The following is a 27,493-nucleotide window of genomic DNA, read 5'->3' as shown; positions in this document are numbered from 1 at the left end:
TGCCAGCCATGAGGCTTCAAGCGAGCGCACATTCAGCTCTGCTGGCCTGGTGCTGGAGTCGAGGCGAAATAGATTAAACCCCGGTACAGTGGATGCCATTCTTTTTTTGCACAGCGAACATAAAAACGCTAAATGAACATTTCCGTCTGTTAAATAAAACAAAAGTTTAGTGGTTATTTAGCGTAAGCTGTAAGCCTAAACACATTTGAAATAAAAAAAATGTTTAGCCTAGATGAATACAAACGCTGCTTTGTAAATGTTGAAAATGTTTATCATTATCTACAGTGGTGTAGTGGAGGGACCTATTATTTTTAAATCTTCTCTGATGCGCATTATTCAGTAGTGTGCTGCATTAGCCAAAATCAGGACAGTCAACCACATCCAGTCATATGTAAATAAATGTACATATTTGCTAAAAACACCCAATAAAGACAGTAATAATGCAGTCAGGACCGTGGCGCCGGCTTGCTTTGAAATGTATTTGATGATTAAGCCTGATGCGCCTGCGCCCGAAACAGTACATAATAACGAAAACAATACCTTACAAATAAAAAGAAGCAAATTTTTACGATCAGAAATTCCTTAAACCAGCAAACCCCTGTAAACCTTTCAGTCCAAGGATCCAGTAAACGAATGCGTTCAAATAGAAAGTTCAAAACGAAATTCATAAATGAAGCGTAGGAAGCGTACTTTTCTTCCAGCACCACTAACGTTACACCACTGATTAGCTTGTTATTAATATGACATGATTTATGGTTCATATTCATAATCGTATGTTGTCGCCAGTTTACAGGGCGATGTTTCCAAGCACTTCGGACCTGAAATAAAGGCTGTTTTCATTTGGATTACAGATTACAATGCCTAGTATGTCTATTTAATGGTCGCGGGGCGGGGCGGGACGGGTTGGGGCGGACCAAATAATTTCATAAAAGCGGGACCCGTGGGTTGAAAAAAACCCCGACCCGCGCATCACTAGTTCATGTGTAGAGACCCAGGCGATACTTCGAGCAAAGTTTCATGGTGTGTCGAGCCTTCTTAGTGTTGTAAAAATATAAGTTTGTCTTGTTTACAGTAAAAAAAAAAAAAAAAAAACTGCCCAGGTTGCATTTTGGCAATAGTTATCCTTTAAGAGAAAGCCAACTTACTGAAATGCTATTTAAACATGCAGTTATTATTGTTCTTCTGAGACTAAAATTTCTGACTGCTGCTCCTCCTAGAGATTTAACTCTACAAACTCCAAACCCAGACTATATCTTCAGACTGGTCTGACTCCAGTTGCTATATTTTTTTCTAACTGATCGGACTTACAGTTTTCCTAAAAATGATGATTAAATCTGGCGAAAATCCCATAGACTTACATTGACAGAATGTCTATCGTCTATCTATGTATCTAACTTTTAGCATTTTGTTAGCATGTATCTAGCATGATTAACAAGTTATTAGCATCTATCTATCTATCTATCTATCTATCTATCTATCTATCTATCTATCTATCTATCTATCTATCTATCTATCTATCTATCTATCTATGCTAACGATGCTAGAAACATGTTAATAACTTGCTAATAATGCTAACAACAGGCTAATCATGCTGGAAGTACGTTAGTAGCATGCTAATCATGTTAGAAACAGGCTAACAAAATGGTAATCATGCTATTAAAATGCTAATAACTTGTTAATCATGTTAAAACATGCTATCAAAATGATAATCATGATAAAAACACATTATTAACAAGTTAATCAAAAAAACACGTTGACAACATGCTAATCATCCTAGAAACATTGTAATAACATGCTAGTAACTTGCTTATCATGCTAGTAATGCTAACATCATGTTAACATTCTAATTATGCTAGCTACAGGCTAGTAACATTCTATTAATCCTAGAAACACGAGAGTGCCGTGCTAATCATGCTAGAAACGCGTTAGCAAAACATGTTAATAATGCTAACATCATGCTAGCAACATGTTACTAACATGCTAATCATGTTAGAAACATTTTAATGAAATGCTACTCATGCTAATAACATGCTAATAACTTGTTAATCTTGCTAGAAACATGCTATAGAAAAGTTAATCATGTTAACAAGATGCTAGTAACATGCTAATCATGTTAAAAACATGCTGACAACATGCTAATCATGTTAGAACATGATAACATGTTAATCAGGCTAGCTAATCATGTTAGTAATGCTAACATCATGTTAGCAACATTCTAATCATGCCAGAAATATGAGAGTGCCTTGTTAATCATGTTAGAAACACGTTAGCAAAAACATGTTAATGATGCTATCAACATGCTAGCAATGTGTTAGTAGCATGTTAATCATGTTAGAAAAACATGCTAGAAACATGTTACCAACATGTTAATCATGCTAGAAACATGAGAGTGCCTTGTTAATCTTATTAGAAACATGTTAGCAACATGTAAATGATGCTAACAACATGCTAGTAACACATTAGTAGTATGCTTACGTTAGACACATGCTAGAAACAACTTGTTAGCAACATGTAAATGATGCTAACAACATGCTAGTAACACATTAGTAGTATGCTTACGTTGGACACATGCTAGAAACAACTTGTTAGCAACATGTAAATGATGCTAACAACATGCTAGTAACACATTAGTAGTATGCTTACGTTAGACACATGCTAGCAACAACTTGTTAGCAACATGTTAATGATGCTAACAACATGCTAGTAACACATTAGTAGTATGCTTATGTTAGACACATGCTAGAAACAACTTGTTAGCAACATGTTAATGATGCTAACAACATGCTAGTAACATGCTGTGTTTAATCTTGAAGAAACACTACAATGTGTGTTATATATACGAGAAAGAGAAATGCTAGCTGTAGATTGAGACGTCTTAGACTATCTATCTCCTTCTTTCTCTACAGGAAGTTTTGGATCATCCTCAAAAGGCTCTGCTGATGGGATTGTAGAATGTTATTCTCATTTCATGTATTTATCAAAAGTTTTCCTGACTAGTTTTGACAGCCTACAGGCAACATTCCCCCAGAGCGAGCGCAACACGAGTCGAGACACACGCAAACACACGTCTATATGAGAAACATCTGTTTCCTCTGCTTTTGTTCTCCTTTCTGCGTCTCGCTCTCTCCTACTCTCTTTGCCATCCATATCAAGTTTTTAAGCAAACTGCAGTTTGTTCATAGCTGTGGGGTTCTAGGAAGAATAAGGATTTTCTTGATAATACCTGAGTTACAGTGCTGTGAGGTGAAGATCTCACTGTGTTTACACAATTTCCAGGTTATTAGGCAGAATGCATAAAATTTACCTTACATAAGCATATCATTTATTAAAAACAAGTTTACTAGCAATTTCCAAGAAAAAAATCATTCAACATTCTTAAGAAAAATGGTTCTAAACAATAAAAGATTAGAATTATTTAGCTCGTAACAATATATCTTTTATTCAAATTTTTTAGAATTCTGTTATATACCTTTTTAATAAGGTTCAATAAATAAATATGGTTTGAAAGTGCTATATTTGACCCTGGACCACAAAACCAGTCATAAGTATCATAGGTATATTTGTAGCAATAGCCAGCAATACATTATATTGTAACATTATAGATTTTTCTTTTACTGTAAATAAATCAAACCTTTATTTTTGATTAGTAAATTTAAAGGAACACTCCACTTTTTTTGTAAATAGGCTCATTGTCCAACTCCCCCCCCCCCCCCCCCCCGAGTAAATAAGTTGAGTTTTACCATTTTGAAATCTGACGATATCACTTTTAGCATAGCTTAGCATAGATCATTGAATCCTATTAGACCAATAGCATCACGTTCAAAAATGACCAACGAGTTTCGATATTTGCCCTATTTAAAACTTGACTCTTCTGTAGTTATATCGTGTACTAATACCGGCGAAAAATGTAAAGCTGCGATTTTCTAGGCCGTTAAGATTAGGAACTACACTCCCATTCCGTCTTAATAGTCAAGGAATTTATTACTGCGCCTGCTGCGTCCATATTATGGCAGCAAACTTCCTTGACTATTATTTGGGACAACATGTGAGTGACTTAATTTTTGGGTGAACTGTGCCTTTAATGACAATCGGCAGCATGTTTGGTTCAGTCGGGGGGGGGGGGGGGGGAGTTGGAGAATGAGCCTATTTCCAAAAAAAGTGGAGTGTTCCTTTAAGAGCTGCATGCATCTAATGTCTACAGGCACACATCCGTTTTCATCTCAACTGTTTACTTTCACTTTACACATAACCAACTGTGTTTATATGTAATCTTTGCGTGTTTTTGACAGTATTGCTGCCTTCATGTGCTATCGTAATTATGGTAAATACCAAAATCCGACATCTAAATTGCACATGAACACCCACTCACATTGTAATTTCCACTGGAAAGCTCGAAATTTTTTATGATACCCGAGCTGCCGAGATGGGATAAACTTTGACCTTTCAACATGGCGGACAGCAACGAAACTATACTGAATGATTCAATTCAGTTCAATTCAAGTTTATTTGTATAGCGCTTTTCACAATACAAATCGTTGCAAAGCAGCTGTACAAAAAATGTAGGCTACTACAATATATTTAGTAGCTTGTTAGTGGTAACTACTGTATGTTAAGTCGATGTATGAGTATGTCATGATCTATAGTGTCGAACGCAACACTAAGATCAAGTAAAACTAGCAATGAGACGCAGCCTTGATCTGACGCAAGTAGCAGGTCATTTGTGATTTTTACAAGGGCAGTTTCTGTGCTATGATGGGGCCTGAAATTCTTCAAAGAGATTATTATTTTGCAAGAAGGAGCACAATTGAGCGGACAGAACTTTTTCTAAAATTTTAGACATAAATGGAAGATTAGAAATGGGTCACGGGAATGATAAGCATTGCATGATGTTAAAAGTTCTCTGCTGTTTAGTTGGTTAGTTTGTAGCCCCCATAATGCTGGGGCATAAAGGATTTTAATAACGTCGCTATTTAAACGTAGTGTTGTCTTTAAAAATACCGTTAAGAGAAGATGCTAGCTTGTCGTGGCTCGCCTCCAGTAGGGTGCTGTGCGGTACAGTGTTCTGAAGGAGGCAATTTTCTCATGTTATTTTATTCGGTCTGTTTTACCAAAGTAGCATGTGTGGACAAATTGCGAGTCCGCCATGTTTCTCTTCACTACGACAACAAAAGCACCTGAACATGACACACTGGTAATTTCCACTTCACAAGTGGAAAGCATCATCTTTCCCATATCACATGAAGGCAGCATATTAGCGAATCAGACACGAAATACAGCTTAGTCCAGTAATCAGGCGCCGTTTGACAGGCTTTTAATGCACATGCTTATGAAGTGCATGGCAGAACAGCGTGGACAAAATAACATTATTTAGGCTTTAAAGCCCATGGAAATAATGTACTTTTGTGATTGCGGATGAATAAGTGCAGAGTCCCATGAGTGAATATATGTTGTGTTGTACAGTATATTGAGACGTAGGCACAATGTAGAACGATACTACAATATTATTCAAAAGCAGATTGTGGAGACATTTTAATCATCCACGATCAAAAATCGTCATTCGCACACCCTAAAGTGAAGTAAGGATGTATTTTTTATTTATTTGTTAGCAAGGACACTACAAGGACTGGTTTCTGTGTCTGTAAACCATCTTCTGGGAGTGTACTGGAAAGCTTAATCCCAGAGTTAAGTATAGCACAGAGCAGATCTAGACGACATGGTGAACTCATCCAGGGCCTCCTGTCATTTCAGAGCCACCCATGATTATTAAATGATTACTAGATTCTCAGAGTTTATCAAGACCCTCAGAATTTTTTCCCTGTGAAATTAAAGGGTAGGTTACATGGATTTATGCGTCTTGACTTTGCAAGAAGGACATCAGAAAGCTCGCTTGAGAGAAGCTAACAGTCGCTGCGTTCAGTGTTTGTCCACTGTCCTGTTGTCTTTTTTTCCCATCGTCCCTGCTGTGTTTGAAGAGTACTCGTACTGTAAATCTCCGTGGGAAGACAGGCTCTTTGATTGCACTTGTATCGGGAGGATTTCATGGCCTTCCTTCAGGTTTTTTTTCTCCCGGAGAAGCGGGTGAGCCTCCTAGCTTTTTGTCTGGGGCATGTTTTCCGACCTCCTCCTTTGTCTCTTGGCCCCCTTTCCACCCACCCTGCTCACAGAGCTTTTTCTTCTTGAAACTGGTACTGGCAAGTCGAGCCAAAAGCAAATAAAGAGCTTGCAGTATGTCTTCAGTGTGAGATGACACCAGCCGAGCGCTAGCACTAGCGCTCACCCACACATCTACTGTTCAGCATGGTACTCACAGACCTGCAATAAGGCTCAAACTTGCAAAAACATGCCCTGGTCACATTTCAACACAAAATCAAAAGATTAAAAATAATATTTTACATAAATAAAATGAAGCTTGTTTAAGAACATGATTTTTTTTTCCATTGTAACACTATTTTCATTTGGTAAAATACATTAAATAGTGTTTTTTTTTAAATAACATTAAAATACTACAATAAATAATATTAAATGTTTTATTTTCAATTTAATTTAAATATTTTATTTATGTTTTATAATGTAATTCCCATTATTAAAAAATATATTATAGTCTTATTACTGTAATAAACGTATTGTAAAACAGAATAAATATATAGTATAATTTTTTTTTTTTGGTCAATTCTGTTTTAATCAGCATTAAAAATATTATGGTGAATAGTATTAAATAAATATTTTATTTTAACTTGCTAATATAATTTAATTTAAATATATTTATTTATATTTTATAATGTAATTCCCATTATTTAAAAAAATACTTAGTCTTATTACTGTAATAAACGTATTGTAAAACAGAATAAATATATAGTATTTATTTAATTTTTCTAGTCAATTCTGTTTCACCATTAAAAATATTATGGTAAATAATATTAAATAAATATTTTATTTTAATTTAAAATATATATATATATATAAGTTATAAAAAGTGATTCTGAATGCTGAGTCTTATTGGTGTAATAAATGCATTGTAAAACAGAATAAAAATGTTTTTTTTCTTCTTTTTTTTAGTCAATTATAATCAGTAATTTTAGGTAAATAAAATAAAAAAAGTATTTATTTTTTGCATTTTAACGCTTTTATTGCTTTTAGCATTACAGTAATTAAAATTATATTTTATTTTGTAATTTATATTTGCATTTCTTTTTGTATTTGGGGAGGAAAATACGCATAATTGTTGAAAATATGCGGAATTTATTTAATTATACTACTATTTCAAATTTTTATCATATTTATGGCTAAATAAAAATATTTATTTATTTATAGTTTACACACAATTATTATTACTACAGTGAATATTGTAATATTATATTTATACAAATTTAAAATATGTCAGAGACCATACATACATACATACATACATACATACATACACATATATATATATATATATATATATATATAAATTGGTATTTTATTTATGACCTGGAATTCAAATCTGTCATGAGATTCAGAGATATGGTTATTTTATCTTTTAATTCAAATGAGGCTGTCTCCTGTAGCTCTATGTGTCTTTGCTTTGTCTGATTTGAACCTGAAGGCGGTACATATTTAAATCACTGCACTGTTTATTTATTTGAAATGAGGGTTGCATTTCTCAGCTGATTCCTCTCATATAAAGCTTGTAGTTGAGCTCTGGAAAGGCCATCCTTCCCTATTTGAACATGCCTGCTGTTGACTGGAAGGTTCCCATGGGAACAAACAAACGAGCAGACCCTGGCTGGCCACCCCCGAGTGAAAAGCTCAACGATAAACTAGCAAAGAGTGTCAAAGTACGAAAAGAAGGGCGAGAAAACAGACAGGTTTTTGATACTGAATCACTCTTTGTTTGAACTGAGCAAACTTCTTTTTTTTTTTTTTTTTTTTCCTGCCAGGGTTAGTAGGACTGGAGAACAAGACGTGTTGGAAAGCTCAAATCTGTTCCATATTTACTCAACAATTCTTTTGTTTATAGCTCAATTACAACCACATGATGTCATGACTTTTAAGGAAGCATCAGGCATAGAGTGGCCAATCAGGAGTCCCGTTACCTCACACAGAAAGTTATTGTGCCGTGTGACGGTTGCCAAGTAGAACATGAATTCAGGTCATGTTTCGGCTGCCAGTTTAGTGGTCACTCGGCCTGCTGGATTTAGTGAGTGTCACAGGAAAGGTCATTGTATTGGAGCCATCATCATCCATACTTCTGTTGATTGGTTTGATGTAACCTGGTTGTAATCTTCCAGGATTGGTATTGTTTTTTTGATCTGCTCCCTCAAATCACATTCAAAGGTGGTCCTGACTGGTCCCGCAACAGATTTGTATTGTAAACGTGAATGTGTCCTGATGAGTAACAGGTAATCTGAAACAAAACAAGCTAAATCTTTTTTGCAAAAGTCTACACATACTCATTCAAGACCTATTAAAACCAGAAGTACACTGCAATCTGTCTTCGCTGATCGAATCACCTGAGACAAATGTTAGTAATCAAAGTAAACTAGCATTGTCACATTATTCAAAACACTAGTAACCAAAGCAGTAATTTTTGGTTTTGACTGAAATAGCTGAGGGGCCGACATTATTGACCAAACCATATTGTTTAATTAAGCCATTCTCTGATGGCGTGCTATGTCAGATTCTTTAAAGCGTCTTATTATGCTTTTTCACTTTTTGAATTTTAGCCAGTGTGTGGTGTGTATGTTTGGGCATAAAAATCCTCTACAAAGTTACAAATCTCAAAGTCCACTCCAAAGGGAGATATTTAGTTTTAGAAAAAATCCCTTTTCAAGAACTACAACGAACGGCTCCTTTGGACTACGTTTGTTTTCTGCATGCTATGACATCACAATGCAGCCCATTAAAATTTCATTCAAATAAATCCCACCTATGGAAATTCAAATGTTGGCGGGTGGAAAGGGACGAAGTGGGGATTCGCCTAAATTTAGCAATGTAGCATGGACAGCCGCTTCTAGATTGCTTCAGCAAGCCGCAGGGCGGCTGGTATAAATGCAAGCATTGACTAAAGTGTCCGCAAACTGCTCTGGTAGTTGTGTTGGAAACGGTTTATTCAAAATAATCCTGCCACTCCCAAGCTTTAGAACGGCATAGACTGGTGTTTCTCTCCATCAGTCCAGAACAAGTCAATCCATAATAAAAAGTGCCTCACATGCCTCCGAAGGGTCAGTAAAAGCCTCTTTCAGCGATCCGATGTGTTTTTATAAGAAAAATATCCATATTTAAAACGTAAGAATCACTTTAATCTACCTTGCGCAGTTGTACACTGAATTTACTGCTTTGGGAAGAGGCGTGGCAGGACTGAAACACCGTCCCAGCTGTTCGCCTGTTAACCAATCACAACACATTTAGTTTTTCGGAAGGCGGACCTTTATTGAACCCGGAACTAATCGAGCCATTTGTGCCCTTTAAATCTCAAGATCAGTCTTTTAGTCTGTGCTGTTTTCTGTTGTGTAGACTTCACTAAACGTTATTTGTAGTTCATGTGGCATCCAGTAATCGCAATAATGTTACATAATATTAGATTTAACCCAAAGCCATTTGAAGTCCAGAAACTCAGCTAGAGAAAAAAAAAAAAAACCACTTTAGACAAGTGTTGATTATGAAATATATCTGATTAATTCATTGATTGTTTTATAAGTGCATCCAACTGCATCCTGAAGTTTCAAATTTGGACCAGAATTTCAGTGTATCAATATGTAAAATACCTGAAACCTAATTTCTGATGTTTGACTAAATTAAAATTTTTGGTGCATCACATTTTGTACTTTGTACTTTTCAATAACGGATGTAGGCATTATAAACAATCTCAAACCTCTCTAAACTCTTCACAGGAAGTGCTTGTGTGCTTCATTTTCTTATTGTTATATTCAGTATGCAGTGTTGGGTGTAATAATTAATGACTATAATTCAATTACTTTTCTCTTAAAAAAGTATAGGAAGGATTTTTTTTCTTTATGTAATTAGTTATTTCTGATGTACACTGCCGTTCAAAAGTTTGAGATCAGTACAATTTTTTTTATGTTTTTAAAGTTTAAAGTCTCTTGTGCTCCTCAAAGTTGAATATATTGAAAAAAAATATCATGAAACATTATTGCAATTTCAAATAATGGTTTCCTACTTTAATGTACTTTAAAATATAATTTATTTCTGTGACGCAGTGCTGAATTTCTCATCAGCCTTTAATCCAGTGTTCAAGGTCACATGATCCTTCAGAAATCATTGTATTATGCTAATTTATAATCAGTGTTGAAAACAGTTGTGATACTTTTTTATTAGATTCTTTAATGAATAAAAAGTACAAAAAAATACATTTCTAACAATGTATGGTTTTGCTAGCACGTTTTATCTATTTAACACGTCTTTGCTGAATAAAAATATTAATTTCATAAAAAAAGAAAAAAATGACTGACCCAATCTTTTCAGTAGTAGTGTATATTGTTACACAACATTTGTTTTGAATAAACACTGTTGCTGTTGTTGTATTTATTTTACTTTTTTATTTAAAAGAAAATCTTGAAAATAATCCTTTTCTAACATTGATAATAAATCAGCATATTAGAATGATTTCTGAAGGATCATGTGTCACTGAAATCTGGAGTAATGCTGCTGAAATTTGCATCACAGGAATAAATTATAGTTTGAAGTATATTAGAATGAAACACTGTTAATTTAAATTGCAATAATGTTTCACTAAACAATTTTTAATCAAATAGATACAGCCTTGATGAGCATAAGAAACCTTAAAAAACATTAAAAATCTTACTGATCCCAAACTTTTGAAAGGCAATGTAATTGGATTAAATGCCTAGTTCTGCCATGAATCACTAGATGGCAGGCCGACTGGTTGTTAACATAATTGATATCGTAATTGAAGAGTTATATGACTTGGCACAAGCTGATTGGTTCATGTTGCAAATGCAACCAATGAGCTTTCAGAGTTCCTCTGAAGCCTCCACCTTCCCCAGCTCCACCTGTATAGATCTGCTTATTTTATGCTATTTGTGCAGCAGCAGTATGTCTTAAATACTCGCAGCACCATATTGCCATATGCTTTGGCAGAAGCAAGTTCTGTACTTGCTTGAAACAGCAGGAGTAATAATCTACAACTACAGCAATAACCAACAGCAGCAGCAATTTAAAAGAATTAAAAGAGCAGTGTAATGTCTATATTTGTATTGTTCAGCTGATTGAGATTGATGTGGGATTTAGAAAGTAATTACAAATAAGTAATGTCATACTTTATTCAATAGAAATAGTATTTACTATAGTAATCTAATTACACTGTTGAAGATTTAATTAGTAGCTGGTAATTAATTACTTTTTAAATTATCCAACACTGTCCATATACACTAGTAGTTGATGTAAGTACATATGGATCAGATCTGTCTGTCATTTGCTTTATAAAACACTGCCAGATTGCGACATCTGCAGCGCTGGACTCAAATAATACATGCTAATGTTGAATCGGAGCCATGAAATTTTTGCAGACCAAGGCGGAGCTTTCAATATTGAGACTCAGTTTTGTACATAGTGTTACACAGAAAACAAAAACAGAAAAGCAGGCGAACCACAGACCGCAACTTCCATGACTGCTTTCACGGATAACACGGCTTGGCTCGAATTCCCTCGGATTGTTGTCTGCTCCACAAACTTGACAGCCTGTCGAGTCCTAACCGCCACATTCTGTACATCTGCTCAAACTTGCCACTGCAGTATCTATCTTCAAGTGTGAGATAACATTTGTGTTTATAGTACCCATGATTCTGTGGGTGGGTGTGGAGAGTTTTGCCTGACATTCCTGGAAACAAGAGATAGTGAATAGGGATTAAAATAACAAGACAGATTTGTCTTTATGCATCTGTTCATTCTGATTGAAGTGGTGTTTTATTTATTTTTTCCTGACAGAGGGATATTTTTGGACACCATTCTGCCACGATACGATGTGAACGGAGTTCGGCCGCCTATCGGTCAGAGGACCAGATTGAGCAAAGGAGACATCGCACAGGCACGCAAACTTTACAAGTGTCCAAGTAAGAAAATTACACATAAAACCATGCAGAATTATAGAAGGCTGAACTGTCACTTCAACATCCTTCTGTGTAAAGAAGGAAAGGAATCCTGTCAGACTCAACAAGAGTTAAAGATGGCAAAGATAGAAATCTGGGTCATTGGAAACTGTAAGCAAACTTAACAAGTATTCAGGTCTGGACAACAAAATCATGCTCAAAAAAGTTAGTGTTTTGTCTTGTTTTCAGTAAAAGTATCTAAACATGCATAAAACTAACTAACTCAGGGCTCTAGAGTGCGACCTAATTTCTCAATGGTGCGACTAAAAAAAAATCAAAGGTTGCACCGGTGCGACCAGCCGTTCGAGGGGGAAAAAAACGAAACTCCGTCACTCAAGTCTCCCTGTTGCTCAACAACAGACACACATTAGACCCATGTCGTGGTCTAAACCAATCAGAGATGAAGGACGGATCCCGCCCCCCTCTCTGATTGGCCGTGGTCCAGATATTCATGTACGTGTGTGTACGTTTGAAAATGCATGTGATGCAGTCAGGCTGTCTCTACATGGTCAAGCGTTTACAATGCCTCCTCCGCAAAAACACGGACTGGATCGCGGACTCCATTCATAAAAAAGGAATTTACTATGGCGTGGAATGCCACGTAATACGTAGATTTTTGGATTGATAAATCAAAAGTTGGTCTGTCACTTAATTCAAATCGCGATATGGACTAGTGTCTGTGAAAACTGAAAGGCAAAAAGACCGTTTAATATGAATCCTGCATGTTCCGTTTGCCTCTATTTATGAATGGTGGAGACGTGTATTTTTTTTACTACACGCGTATAGGCTACTGAAGCACGCGTTACGCTCCCGCTAATTTTTGGCATTTGCATCTCACATGAACAGATAAACTCAATCTCCAAACCTGCTGTGTCACTTTTACCGTTTCATTTGAGAAAACTAGCATCATATCATACTGTACACACAGAAATTTCACGGCAACCTGTCAAAATAAAAGTACGGTTTAACATGAAACAGAACAATATTAGTCCTGTATTACTTTTGTACAGTATAATGTAGGTGTTTATATATTCCTATTTATAAATCATATATATGTTTGCCAAAAATAAAAAGGTTTATTTTTCATTTGATTAAAAATAAATAAATGTTCATGCTTTCATTTGATTATGAGAAAAATTAAAACAAGAATTTCTAAAAAAAAAAAAAAAAAAGATTGTAGAGCCCTATTGTTCAAAATGTTAAAATAGAGAGTTTTGGACTTATTTTTTCACTGAAATGTTTTCGTTATTACACAAAGTAGGGTAAAGTACCGGGAAAAAAATATGCCCCCCCCCCACCCCTTTCTTTTTAGTTAATTATCTTGAAATTTTTTAAGTTTAAATTTCAGCTCAGTAAAGCACTTTAAGCACCAACACTTTTTCAGTAAGTTGCCTTTCTTGTAGAATTGTGCTTCAAATAAAGAACTTTATATTGACCAGATTGTTAGTTAATCATTTACAAGTCAATATTGCCTATATGGACAGGGATAAAAAAAGAAAAAAAAAAAAAAGAAAAGTGAACTTGTAAAACTGCGGTGTTAAATGTGATGCGGTTGAAAATTTGGGTGCACCTAACTTTTGTGCTGGTGCACCTAAGAAAAAAAGTTAGGCGCACCAGTGCAACCAGTGCAAAAAGTTAGTCTAGAGCCCTGTAACTTATAACTAACTTAAAACTAACTAACTATATATATATATATATATATATACATATATATACATGTATACATATATATATATATATATATATATATATATATATATATATACATATATATATATATATATATATATATATATATACATATATATATACATATACATACACATACACATACACATACACATACACATACACATACACATACACATACACACACACTGCCATTCAAACGTTTGGGATCAGTAAGTTTTTTTCTTTAAAATATAATTTATTCTGGTGATACAAAGTTGAATTTTTAGCATCATTAGTCCAGTCTTCAGTGTCACATGACCCTTCAGAAATCATTCTAATATGCTGATGTTTTATCAATGTTGGAAACAGTTGTGTCACTTTTTTTTTTGGAACCTGTAATACTTTTTTCAGAATTCTTTGATGAATAAAACGTTTAAAAGAACAGCATGCATTTAAAATATAAATCTTCTGTAACAATATACACTATCTGTTCAAAGTTTGTGGTCATTTTTTTTTCTTTGTAAGAAATTAATACTAATACTTTTTATTTTAAATAAATGCTTGTTCTATTTTTATTCATTAGATGTCTAATTTTGATGTTAAATCCACTTTAAATAGAATTTAAATAGAATTGTTTTATAGTCTATAAAGTATTTAGTTCAGTTACATCCGAGGTAAAAGTAATCCCATACTTTACTTTTCCAAGAGAAAAGTAATTAAATTAATTAGTAATTAGTAATTAATTACTTAGTAATGCATTATACACAAGATCACTATTTTTAGAATTACAACCAATGGCAAATTGTTTAGTTAAAGCATAAATATTACAAAATTTAGTGATGGTTGTGTTTAACAGATACATTTTAAAACAAATGTTTCAAGCGAATTTGGCTTGTTTAAAGAATGTTTAGATACTTTGAGTGAAAAACAAGACAAAAATGCTCATGAAAAACCCATGAATAATCAGTGGCATTTGCCCTAATTTTAGGGTTTTTGGGTGGAACACATTGCGATTGCGCTGTCTGGAAATAACGTGGCACCCACAATTGATGTGGTGGGGGATCTTGGCGACGGTCTCTGTGGCTCCCGCGCTCAGGAAGGCAGAGTAAACACTGGTCAAGCTCAGGAAGTTTGTAATTTGTCTTCTTTCCCTGATAAAACAGAGGACAGATCGCTTGCTTTTTAGGATACAGCAACTAAACGCTGTACAAGGGGGTCAAGACATTTTTCATGTAAACTTTACAGAGACGTTCAAACACACACTACCAGAGAGTGAATGAGTGTAAACCCTTTAAGCAAACACATGTACAAACCAACAGGGACTTAAAAGGCCTGAAATGTTTTTTTTTGTTTTAATCAAAAGTAAATCAATGAAAATTAAATAAAATCAAGAAAATAAGACTTTTGAGTACATATAGATCAACACTACGATGGTGTTTTAGTGCAACGTAAAAAAAAAAAATTAAATCAAAGATTACAAGATTAAAGTCATAATATTTCAAGAATAAATTCATAGTATTTTGAGAATAAAGTCTAAATATTATGAGAATAAAGTCGAAACGTTATGAGAATGAAGTCGAAACATTTTGAGATTGACGCCAAAACATTTTGAGAAAAAAGTCTAAACATTTTGAGAATAAAGTCAAAACATTTTGAGAATAATATTGAAATACTACGAGAATAAAGTCGAGTACTATGAGAATAAAGTCGAATCATTTCGAGAATAAAATCGAATCATTTCTAGAATAAAGTCAAATCATTTCGAGAATATGGTCGAACCGTTTCGAGAATAAAGTTGAACCGTTTCGAGAATAAAGTTGAACCGTTTCGAGAATAAAGTCAAATCTTTTCGAGAATAAAGTCAAATCTTTTCGAGAATAAAGTCGAATCATTTCGAGAATAAAGTCGAATCGTTTCGAGAATAAAGTCGAAACATTTCGAGAATAAAGTCGAAACATTTCGAGAATAATATTGAAATACTAAGAGAATAAAGTCGAGTACTATGAGAATAAAGTCGAATCATTTTGAGAATAAAATCGAATCATTTCGAGAATAAAATCTAATCATTTTGAGAATAAAATCGAATCATTTTGAGAATAAAGTCAAATCATTTTAAGAATAAAGTCTAAACATTTCGAGAATATGGTAAAATCATTTTGAGAATAAAGTCGAAACATTTCAAGAATAATGTTGAAACATTGCGAGAATATGGTCGAACCGTTTCGAGAATAAAATCAAATCTTTTAGAGATTAAAGTCAAATCATTTCGAGAATAAAGTCGAAACATTTCGAGAATAAAATTGAAATACTAAGAGAATAAAGTTGAGTACTATTAGAATAAAGTCGAATCATTTCGAGAATATGGTCGAACCGTTTCGAGAGTAATATTGAAATACTAAGAGAATAAAGTCGAATCATTTTGAGAATAAAATCGAATCATTTCGAGAATAAAATCTAATCATTTTGAGAATAAAATCGAATCATTATGAGAATAAAGTCAAATCATTTTAAGAATAAAGTCTAAACATTTCGAGAATATGGTCAAATCATTTTGAGAATAAAGTCAAAACATTTCGAGAATAATGTTGAAACGGTGCGAGAATATGGTCGAACCGTTTCGAGAATATGGTCGAACCGTTTCGAGAATATGGTCGAACCGTTTCGAGAATATGGTCGAACCGTTTCGAGAATAAAGTCGAACCGTTTCGAGAATAGAGCCGAAACATTTCGAGAATAATATTGAAATACTAAGAGAATAAAGTCGAGTACTATGTGAATAAAGTCGAATCATTTCGAGAATAAAATCGAATCATTTCGAGAATAAAATCTAATAATTTCGAGAATAAAGTCATAATTTTAAGAATAAAGTCGAAACATTGCGAGAATATGGTCGAACCGTTTCGAGAATAAAGTCGAATCCTTTCGAGAATAAAGTCGAATCCTTTCGAGAATAAAGTCGAATCCTTTCGAGAATAAAGTCGAATCCTTTCGAGAATAAAGTCGAATCCTTTCGAGAATAAAGTCGAATCCTTTCGAGAATAAAGTCGAATCCTTTCGAGAATAAAGTCGAATCCTTTCGAGAATAAAGTCGAATCCTTTCGAGAATAAAGTCGAATCCTTTCGAGAATAAAGTCGAATCCTTTCGAGAATAAAGTCGAATCCTTTCGAGAATAAAGTCGAATCCTTTCGAGAATAAAGTCGAATCCTTTCGAGAATAAAGTCGAATCCTTTCGAGAATAAAGTCGAATCCTTTCGAGAATAAAGTCGAAACGTTTCGAGAATAGAGTCGAAACGTTTCGAGAATAATGTTGAAACGTTGCGAGAATATGGTCGAACCGTTTCGAGAATATGGTCGAACCGTTTCGAGAATATGGTCGAACCGTTTCGAGAATAGAGTCGAAACATTTCGAGAATAAAGTCGAAACATTTCGAGAATAATATTGAAATACTAAGAGAATAAAGTCGAGTACTATGAGAATAAAGTCGAATCATTTCGAGAATAAAATCTAATCATTTCGAGACTAAAATCTAATCATTTCGAGAATAAAATCTAATCATTTCGAGAATAAAGTCATAATTTTAAGAATAAAGTCGAAACATTTCGAAAATAAAGTCGAAACATTTCAAGAATAATGTTGAAACGTTGCGAGAATATGGTCGAACCGTTTCGAGAATATGGTGGAACCGTTTCGAGAATAAAGTCGAACCGTTTCGAGAATAAAATCGAATCATTTCTAGAATAAAGTCAAATCATTTCGAGAATAAAGTCGAACCGTTTCGAGAATAAAGTCAAATCTTTTCGAGAATAAAGTCAAATCATTTCGAGAATAAAGTCAAATCTTTTCGAGAATAAAGTCAAATCATTTCGAGAATAAAGTCGAAACATTTTGAGAATAAAATTGAAATACTAAGAGAATAAAGTTGAGTACTATTAGAATAAAGTCGAATCATTTCAAGAATAAAGTCGAATCATTTCGAGAATAAAGTCGAATCATTTCGAGAATAAAGTCGAATCGTTTCGAGAATAAAGTCGAAACATTTCGAGAATAAAGTCGAAACATTTCGAGAATAAAGTCGAAACATTTCGAGAATAAAGTCGAAACATTTCGAGAATAATATTGAAATACTAAGAGAATAAAGTCGAGTACTATGAGAATAAAGTCGAATCATTTTGAGAATAAAATCGAATCATTTCGAGAATAAAATCTAATCATTTTGAGAATAAAGTCAAATCATTTTAAGAATAAAGTCTAAACATTTCGAGAATATGGTCAAATCATTTTGAGAATAAAGTCGAAACATTTCAAGAATAATGTTGAAACATTGCGAGAATATGGTCGAACCGTTTCGAGAATAAAATCAAATCTTTTAGAGATTAAAGTCAAATCATTTCGAGAATAAAGTCGAAACATTTCGAGAATAAAATTGAAATACTAAGAGAATAAAGTTGAGTACTATTAGAATAAAGTCGAATCATTTCGAGAATATGGTCGAACCGTTTCGAGAGTAATATTGAAATACTAAGAGAATAAAGTCGAATCATTTTGAGAATAAAATCGAATCATTTCGAGAATAAAATCTAATCATTTTGAGAATAAAATTGAATCATTATGAGAATAAAGTCAAATCATTTTAAGAATAAAGTCTAAACATTTCGAGAATATGGTCAAATCATTTTGAGAATAAAGTCAAAACATTTCGAGAATAATGTTGAAACATTGCGAGAATATGGTCGAACAGTTTTGAGAATATGGTCGAACCGTTTCGAGAATAAAGTCGAATCGTTTCGAGAATAAAGTTGAATCGTTTCGAGAATAAAGTCTAATCGTTTCGAGAATAGAGTCGAAACATTTCGAGAATAATGTTGAAACGGTGCGAGAATATGGTCGAACCGTTTCGAGAATATGGTCGAACCGTTTTGAGAATATGGTCGAACCGTTTCGAGAATATGGTCGAACCGTTTCGAGAATAAAGTCGAACCGTTTCGAGAATAGAGTCGAAACATTTCGAGAATAATATTGAAATACTAAGAGAATAAAGTCGAGTACTATGAGAATAAAGTCGAATCATTTCGAGAATAAAATCGAATCATTTCGAGAATAAAATCTAATCATTTCGAGAATAAAATCTAATCATTTCGAGAATAAAGTCATAATTTTAAGAATAAAGTCGAAACATTGCGAGAATATGGTCGAACCGTTTCGAGAATAAAGTCGAATCCTTTCGAGAATAAAGTCGAATCCTTTCGAGAATAAAGTCGAATCCTTTCGAGAATAAAGTCGAATCGTTTCGAGAATAGAGTCGAAACATTTCGAGAATAATGTTGAAACGTTACGAGAATATGGTCGAACCGTTTCGAGAATATGGTCGAACCGTTTCGAGAATATGGTCGAACCGTTTCGAGAATAGAGTCGAAACATTTCGAGAATAAAGTCGAAACATTTCGAGAATAATATTGAAATACTAAGAGAATAAAGTCGAGTACTATGAGAATAAAGTCGAATCATTTCGAGAATAAAATCTAATCATTTCGAGAATAAAATCTAATCATTTCGAGAATAAAGTCATAATTTTAAGAATAAAGTCGAAACATTTCAAGAATAATGTTGAAACGTTGCGAGAATATGGTCGAACCGTTTCGAGAATATGGTGGAATCGTTTCGAGAATATGGTCGAACCGTTTCGAGAATATGGTCGAACCGTTTCGAGAATATGGTCGAACCGTTTCGAGATTAAAGTCGAACCGTTTCGAGAATATGGTCGAACCGTTTCGAGAATAAAGTCGAATCGTTTCGAGAATAGAGTCGAAACATTTCGAGAATAAAGTCGAAACATTTCGAGAATAATATTGAAATACTAAGAGAATAAAGTCGAGTACTATGAGAATAAAGTCGAATCATTTCGAGAATAAAATCGAATCATTTCGAGAATAAAATGGAATCATTTCGAGAATAAAATCTAATCATTTCGAGAATAAAATCTAATCATTTCGAGAATAAAGTCATAATTTTAAGAATAAAGTCGAAACATTGCGAGAATATGGTCGAACCGTTTTGAGAATAAAGTCGAACCATTTCGAGAATAAAGTCGAATCCTTTCGAGAATAAAATCAAATCATTTTGAGAATAAAGTCGAATCATTTCAAAAATAAAGTCAAATCATTTTGAAAATAATATTGAAATACTATGAGAATAAAGTTGAATCATTTCGAGAATAAAATCTAATCATTTCGAGAATAAAATCTAATCATTTCGAGAATAAAATCTAATAATTTCGAGAATAAAGTCATAATTTTAAGAATAAAGTCGAAACATTTCAAGAATAATGTTGAAACGTTGCGAGAATATGGTCGAACTGTTTCGAGAATATGGTGGAACCGTTTCGAGAATATGGTGGAACCGTTTCGAGAATATGGTCGAACCGTTTCGAGAATATGGTCGAACCGTTTCGAGAATATGGTCGAACCGTTTCGAGATTAAAGTCGAAACATTTCGAGAATAGAGTTGAAACATTTCGAGAATAATAATGAAATACTAAGAGAATAAAGTCGAGTACTATGAGAATAAAGTCGAATCATTTCGAGAATAAAATCGAATCATTTCGAGAATAAAATCTAATCATTTTGAGAATAAAATCTAATCATTTTGAGAATAAAGTCATAATTTTAAGAATAAAGTCGAAACATTGCGAGAATATGGTCGAACCGTTTCGAGAATAAAGTCGAACCGTTTCGAGAATAAAATCAAATCATTTTGAGAATAAAGTCGAATCATTTCAAAAATAAAGTCAAATCATTTTGAGAATAAAGTCAAAACATTTTGAAAATAATATTGAAATACTATGAGAATAAAGTTGAATCATTTCGAGAATAAAGTCGGTTTATTCTGAGAATAAAAGTTTTGACTTTATTCTCGAAACGTTTTGACTATTGTCAAAACATTTCAACTTTATTCTTGTAATTTTGACTTTATTCTCGAAACGTTTTGACTATTGTCAAAACATTTCAACTTTATTCTTGTAATTTTGACTTTATTCTCAAAATATTTTAACTTTACTGTCGTAATTTCAACTTTATTCGTGGCACTAAAACGTCGTCATACAACACAACCCCACAATGTAATTTTTTTTACATTTTATTTCACCCAAACAGGGTAATCTGGACCCCAGTGTAAAGCAATTTTCAGTGACATTGTATGAATATGTTATGAAACTGATATTTTGACATTTAATGAAGCAGTTTGCCATCATGACCACCCGAGCGTTTAATTAACCAGCTCATTTAATACAGTATGCTATCCGTGAACTATTTCATTTTAATTGCACACTGAATACAAATCAATACAATTAAATAAAATCGCTAATGAATAAAAACAAGCAAAAACAAGCAAAAACAGGAACCGTGATGCAGACTAATCTGATTAATAAGCTTCAAAAGGCTATGATTTAATTACATATTTAATTACATATTTATTTATTTAATTATGAAATGTAATTAAAACAACTTCAAAGTAAAAAGCAGCCTTGTTCAACTGGCTTGTTCAGTTCGCAATCAGTAAGTACCACACATTTATGCCAAACAACAGCTGTTTATGACAGTGTTTACATTATGGCATTCACATTTGTAATTTGTTGTAGGTGGTTGCATTCATGCATGTTTTGTCTCCTCTTTTGTTTTAAATGAGCAGCTGTAAGCAGTAAATAAGCACAGATATTTCTGCAGTCCTAAATTATTATTAGTAAAGTCTTATGGCTATTATTGGTATTTTGGATATTTTCATATGAATTGATATACTGGGAAATAAAATATCTAATGGGATTTTTATGCAGTGATATATAGACATTTGTCTTTAGCACGGCTTTAGTTAAAAAAACGCCACCCATAAATACTTTCAGCTGGGGCTGTTGCTCGGTTTACACATGTGGTTATGAGTTTTGAAGTTTTAAATGGGGGCTGTTGTGGAAGAACCTGTGTCAGGTGCAGTCAGCACATGTGGATGATGTGGCTGTATGCAGGGTAGGATACAGAATATCACATGGTATAAATAAGTTGTACGTGTGGCAGATCTTTTGCACAGCATTCCTTGTGGCGTCTGTCACTTGCTGTGGCTTGCCAGACCTCTTGTTAATGGTTCTAAATATTGAACCCACTCCACACTTGACCTGATGAATCTCTGCTACTCTAGTTTTACATGTGTTACTGAAAACTCATGTGTGCAGAGCACATGTGGAGAATGTAAGGAGTGTAAACAGCTCAGCAAAATTGTAATATTACTTTCAATGAAGAGTAACTAAGTAACCCAATTAGTTACTTTATTATGGAGTAACGCAATATTATAACGCATTATTTTCTTTAAAAAGGTAACTAGGTAAGGCAACTGGTTATTATGGAGTAACAACTGGTTACTTTTATTATGGAGTAACGCAATATTATAACGCTTTACTTTCTTTAAAAAAGTAACTAGGTAAGGCAACTGGTTATTATGGAGTAACAACTGGTTCCTTTATTATGGAGTAACGCAATATTATAACGCTTTACTTTCTTTAAAAAAGTAACTAGCTAAGGCAACTGGTTATTATGGAGTAACAGCTGGTTACTTTTATTATGGAGTAACGCAATGTAATGCATTACTTTCTATGAAAAGTAGCTAGGAAATGCAACTGCTTACTTTATTATGGAGTAACACTGTATTGTAAAGTATTACTTTCTATGGAAAGTAATGAAGTAACACAACTGGTTACTTTATTATGGAGTAGCATGGTATTGTAACACATTACTTTTCATGAAAAGTAACTAAGTAACACAACTGGTTACTTTATGTAGTAACGCAAAATTATAACGCATTACTTTCTTTAAAAAAGTAACTAGGTAAGGCAACTGGTTATTATGGAGTAACACCTGGTTACTTTTATTATGGAGTAATGCAATGTAATGCATTACTTTCTATGAAAAGTAGCTAGGAAATGCAACTGGTTACTTTATTATGGAGTAACACAGTATTCTAACACATTACTTTCTATGGAAAGTAATGAAGTAACAACTCGTTACTTTATTATGGAGTAGCATGGTATTGTAACACATTACTTTTCATGAAGAGTAACTAAGTAACACAACTGATTACTTTTTTATGGAGTAACACGATATTGTAAAACCTAACTTTCTATGGAAGTAATTAAGTAACACAACTGGTTACTTTATTTTGGAGTAACACAATATTGTAAAACCTAACTTTCTATGGAAAGTAATGAAGTAACACAACTGGTTACTTTATTATGGAGTAACACAGTATTCTAACACATTACTTTCTTTAAAAAAGTAACTAGGTAAGGAACTGGTTATTATGGAGTAACGCAAAACTATAACGCATTACTTTCTTTAAAAAAGTAACTAGGTAAGGAACTGGTTATTATGGAGTAATGCAAAACTATAACACATTACTTTAAAAAAGTAACTAGGTAAGGAACTGGTTATTATGGAGTAACGCAAAACTATAACGCATTACTTTCTTTAAAAAAGTAACTAGGTAAGGAACTGGTTATTATGGAGTAACGCAATGTAACACATTACTTTCTATGAAAAGTAGCTAGGAAATGCAACTGGTTACTTTATTATGGAGTAACACAGTATTCTAACACATTACTTTCTATGGAAAGTAATTAAGTAACACTACTGGTTACTATATTATGGAGTAGCATGGTATTGTAACATTACTTTTCATGAAGAGTATCTAAGTAACACAACTGGTTCCTTTATTATGGAGTAACGCAATATTATAACGTTTTACTTTCTTTAAAAAAGTAACTAGGTAAGGCAACTGGTTATTATGGAGTAACAACTGGTTACTTTTATTATGGAGTAACGCAATGTAATGCATTACTTTCTATGAAAAGTAGCTAGGAAATGCAACTGCTTACTTTATTATGGAGTAACACCGTATTGTAAAGTATTACTTTCTATGGAAAGTAATGAAGTTACACAACTGGTTACTTTATTATGGAGTAGCATGGTATTGTAACACATTACTTTTCATGAAAAGTAACTAAGTAACACAACTGGTTACTTTATGTAGTAACGCAAAATTATAACGCATTACTTTCTTTAAAAAAGTAACTAGGTAAGGCAACTGGTTATTATGGAGTAACACCTGGTTACTTTTATTATGGAGTAATGCAATGTAATGCATTACTTTCTATGAAAAGTAGCTAGGAAATGCAACTGGTTACTTTATTATGGAGTAACACAGTATTCTAACACATTACTTTCTATGGAAAGTAATGAAGTAACAACTCGTTACTTTATTATGGAGTAGCATGGTATTGTAACACATTACTTTTCATGAAGAGTAACTAAGTAACACAACTGATTACTTTTTTATGGAGTAACACGATATTGTAAAACCTAACTTTCTATGGAAGTAATTAAGTAACACAACTGGTTACTTTATTATGGAGTAACACAATATTGTAAAACCTAACTTTCTATGGAAGTAATTAAGTAACACAACTGGTTACTTTATTATGGAGTAGCATGATATTGTAACACAAAATTATAACGCATTACTTTCTTTAAAAAAGTAACTAGGTAAGGCAACTGGTTATTATGGTGTAACAACTGGTTACTTTTATTATGGAGTAACACAATAATGTAACATTACTTCCTATGAAAAGTAGCTAGGAAATGCAACTGGTTACTTTATTATGGAGCAACACAGTATTGTAAAGCATTACTTTCTATGGAAATTAATTAAGTAACACAACTGGTTACTTTATTATAGAGTAGCATGGTAGTGTAACATTGCTTTTCATGAAGAGTAACTAAGTAACACAACTGATTACTTTATCATGGAGTAACACAAAATTATAACGCATTACTTTCTTTAAAGGGGCTATATGTAACTTTTTCCCCAAAATAAACGTAACAATAGCCTTTTTATTTGACCATTTATGACTCAAACATCTCCTGATGAGCATACTGACACCTTGTCAGCTCACAGTGGGTGCACCTATAAGCCTGTATCCTATTTTTCCTATTTTCTGTCGGGTCGGATTTTTTGCGCGCTGTCTGCGGATGTGACGTCAAGCGTGTTCATGTTAAACGTTTCAGATCACTCTGCCACCACCGCCAGTCATATATATTGCAAACAAACTTAGTTTCTCAAACAATATACTGTATGTATTTGACTGTTCTTACCTCTGTAAACATAATGTTGACTTCTTTGCAGCGGATGACTTGTGAAGTGTGTATGTACGAGTGCGCGCTGCGAGAGCGAGCAGAAAGGAAGAGCAGTTCCGTTTTTTGGCCACCGGTGTCAGTCACGAGTTTAAATTTCAGAAAGTTACATATAGCCCCTTTAAAAAGTAACTAGGTAAGGCAACTGGTTATTATGGAGTAACAGCTGGTTATTTTATTGTGGAGTAACACAATGTAACGCATTACTTTCTATGAAAAGTAGCTAGGAAATGCAACTGGTTACTTCATTATGGAGTAACACCGTATTGTAAAGTATTACTTTCTATGGAAAGTAATGAGGTAACACAACTGGTTACTTTATTATGGAGTGGCATGGTATTGTAACACATTACTTTTCATGAAGAGTAACTAAGTAACACAACTGATTACTTTTTTATGGAGTAACACAATATTGTAAAACCTAACTTTGTATGGAAAGTAATGAAGTAACACAACTGGTTACTTTATCATGGAGTAACACAAAATTATAACGCATTACTTTCTTTAAAAAAGTAACTAGGTAAGGAACTGGTTATTATGGAGTAACAACTGGTTACTTTTATTATGGAGTAACACAATAATGTAACGCATTACTTTCTATGAAAAGTAACTAGGAAACACAACTGGTTACTTTATTATGGAGTAACACAGTATTGGAACACATTACTTTTCATGAAGTGTAACTAAGTAACACAACTGTTTACTTTTATGGAGGAACACAGTATTGTTACACATTATTTTCCATGAAAAGTAACTACAGTAAGTAACTTTTTTTATGGAGTAACTCTAACTCAATTTTGTAAAGCATTACTTCTATGGAAAGTAACTAAGTAACGCAAATGGTTACTTTATTATGCAGTAGCACGGTATTGTAACACATTACTTTTCATGAAGTGTAACTAAGTAACACAACTGGTTACTTTTAAGGAGTAACACAGTATTGTTACGCATTACTTTCTATAAAAAGTAACTAAGTAATGCAGCTAGTTACATTATTATGGAGTAATGCAATATTATAATACATTACTTTCCATGACAAGTAACTAAGTAATGCAGTTGGTTACTTTATTATAGAGTAACACAATATTGTAACACATTACTTCAACACATAATGTTTCATATCTGTTTATGTATTTAGCTAGTTGGTTGTTTAGTTAGTAAGTAGTCAGGTAATAAGCAGTATAATGTACCATCAGCTGTGTATTATCACAGAATAATGAGCTTAAAGGGTAATCAGGACCCCAGCATAAAGCAGGCTGTACATTATCCATTACATATGTTACGTTTTATAAATATGTTATGAAACTGCTGATATTTTGACATTTAATGAACCAGTGCTGGTTCGCCATGTGTACATCCACAGTGACCACCAGAGCGTTTAATTACCCAGCACATTTAATACAATATGCCGCCTGTGAACTGTTTCATTTTAATTGCATGCATATAAATGAAAACTCTTTTAGTTTGAATTTTGAATCACTTTTATTCCCTTCTCTCGCTCTTTGCTGTGAATATTAGTCAGGTGTGTAACATTAGAAGCAGATGTGCTTTACAACATGAAAGTGCTCAAGGCGCACACTGTGAAAGACAATCCAGACTTTTTCATGGTCTGTTGTCTTTGTTGTGTTCTGTGACGCACAGCAATGTTTTATATACAGGCAGCATACTGTCTCTGTGGGCCATTGTGTAACTGATCACATTTTGTTTATGTGTAATGAACTGTTCACTTGTTAACTCTTTTTGAACACTGGCAGCTCATGACCTTTCTGTCTGTCTTTCTTAGGATGTGGAGAAAGTTTGCAGGAGAGCAGTGGGAACTTTTCTTCTCCTGGTTTTCCAAATGGTTATTCAGCATATATGCACTGCATATGGAGAATTTCAGTCACGCCAGGAGAAAAGGTGAATAAGCTTAGCTTCTGTGAGAGATGTTTTAAGACCTGTAGAATTGTGATTTTGAAAATTCATTTCACTCGGTTTGTCCTAACAGTTCTTTTAGTCATTACTGGAATCTGTTTCCAGAGATTCATCAAACCGTTTTTCAAATGTTTTTTTACATACACTACCACTTTTCACAGTTCCAAATCAAAGTGGAAAAAAAAATGTTGAAACAAATTTTACTCCGAAATCGCTAGTAAATTTCACAAAGATATGGGGTATTGCATTAAAAGTAACAAAATCAAAAAGTTACATAATCAGATACCTTTTTAAGTAACTAGTAAAGGCATTACTTTTCAATTTACAATGAAACATCTGACTTACTTTTTCAAATACGTAATGCAAGTCGCTTTGTTTTCCCATTTTTTCACTGACCTCTCCCTGTGTTGAGAGAAATTGGGAGTGAGGTGCAGAGGCACAGCCTGAGGCTTATTAATTTCACTTTTAGTGTGAAAGGGCCTTTACAGTTGCCAAAAAAATATACAAAATATACTTTTGGGCTTTTGTAATTAAAAAAACAAACAAAAAAGTAATCCAGCCCAGGTGACAAAAA

At 33.5% G+C, this 27,493-nt stretch overlaps 1 protein-coding gene across 1 annotated transcript in view; it reads left to right on the top strand.

Annotated features, from left to right (window-relative positions):
- bmp1a (bone morphogenetic protein 1a) overlaps positions 1–27,493 on the top strand; it is a 113,593-nt gene that overhangs the window by 58,406 nt on the left and 27,694 nt on the right. The window contains exons 7-8 of the mRNA XM_073818690.1: positions 11,947–12,071; positions 26,789–26,904. Coding sequence (XP_073674791.1) covers positions 11,947–12,071; positions 26,789–26,904 — 241 coding nt within the window. The remainder of the gene's footprint in view (positions 1–11,946; positions 12,072–26,788; positions 26,905–27,493) is intronic.

This window comes from Garra rufa, chromosome 15, assembly GCF_049309525.1.
Source record: "Garra rufa chromosome 15, GarRuf1.0, whole genome shotgun sequence".
In the NCBI taxonomy this organism is placed as follows: Eukaryota; Metazoa; Chordata; class Actinopteri; order Cypriniformes; family Cyprinidae; genus Garra; species Garra rufa.
This window is presented reverse-complemented; position numbering and strand designations above follow the sequence as displayed.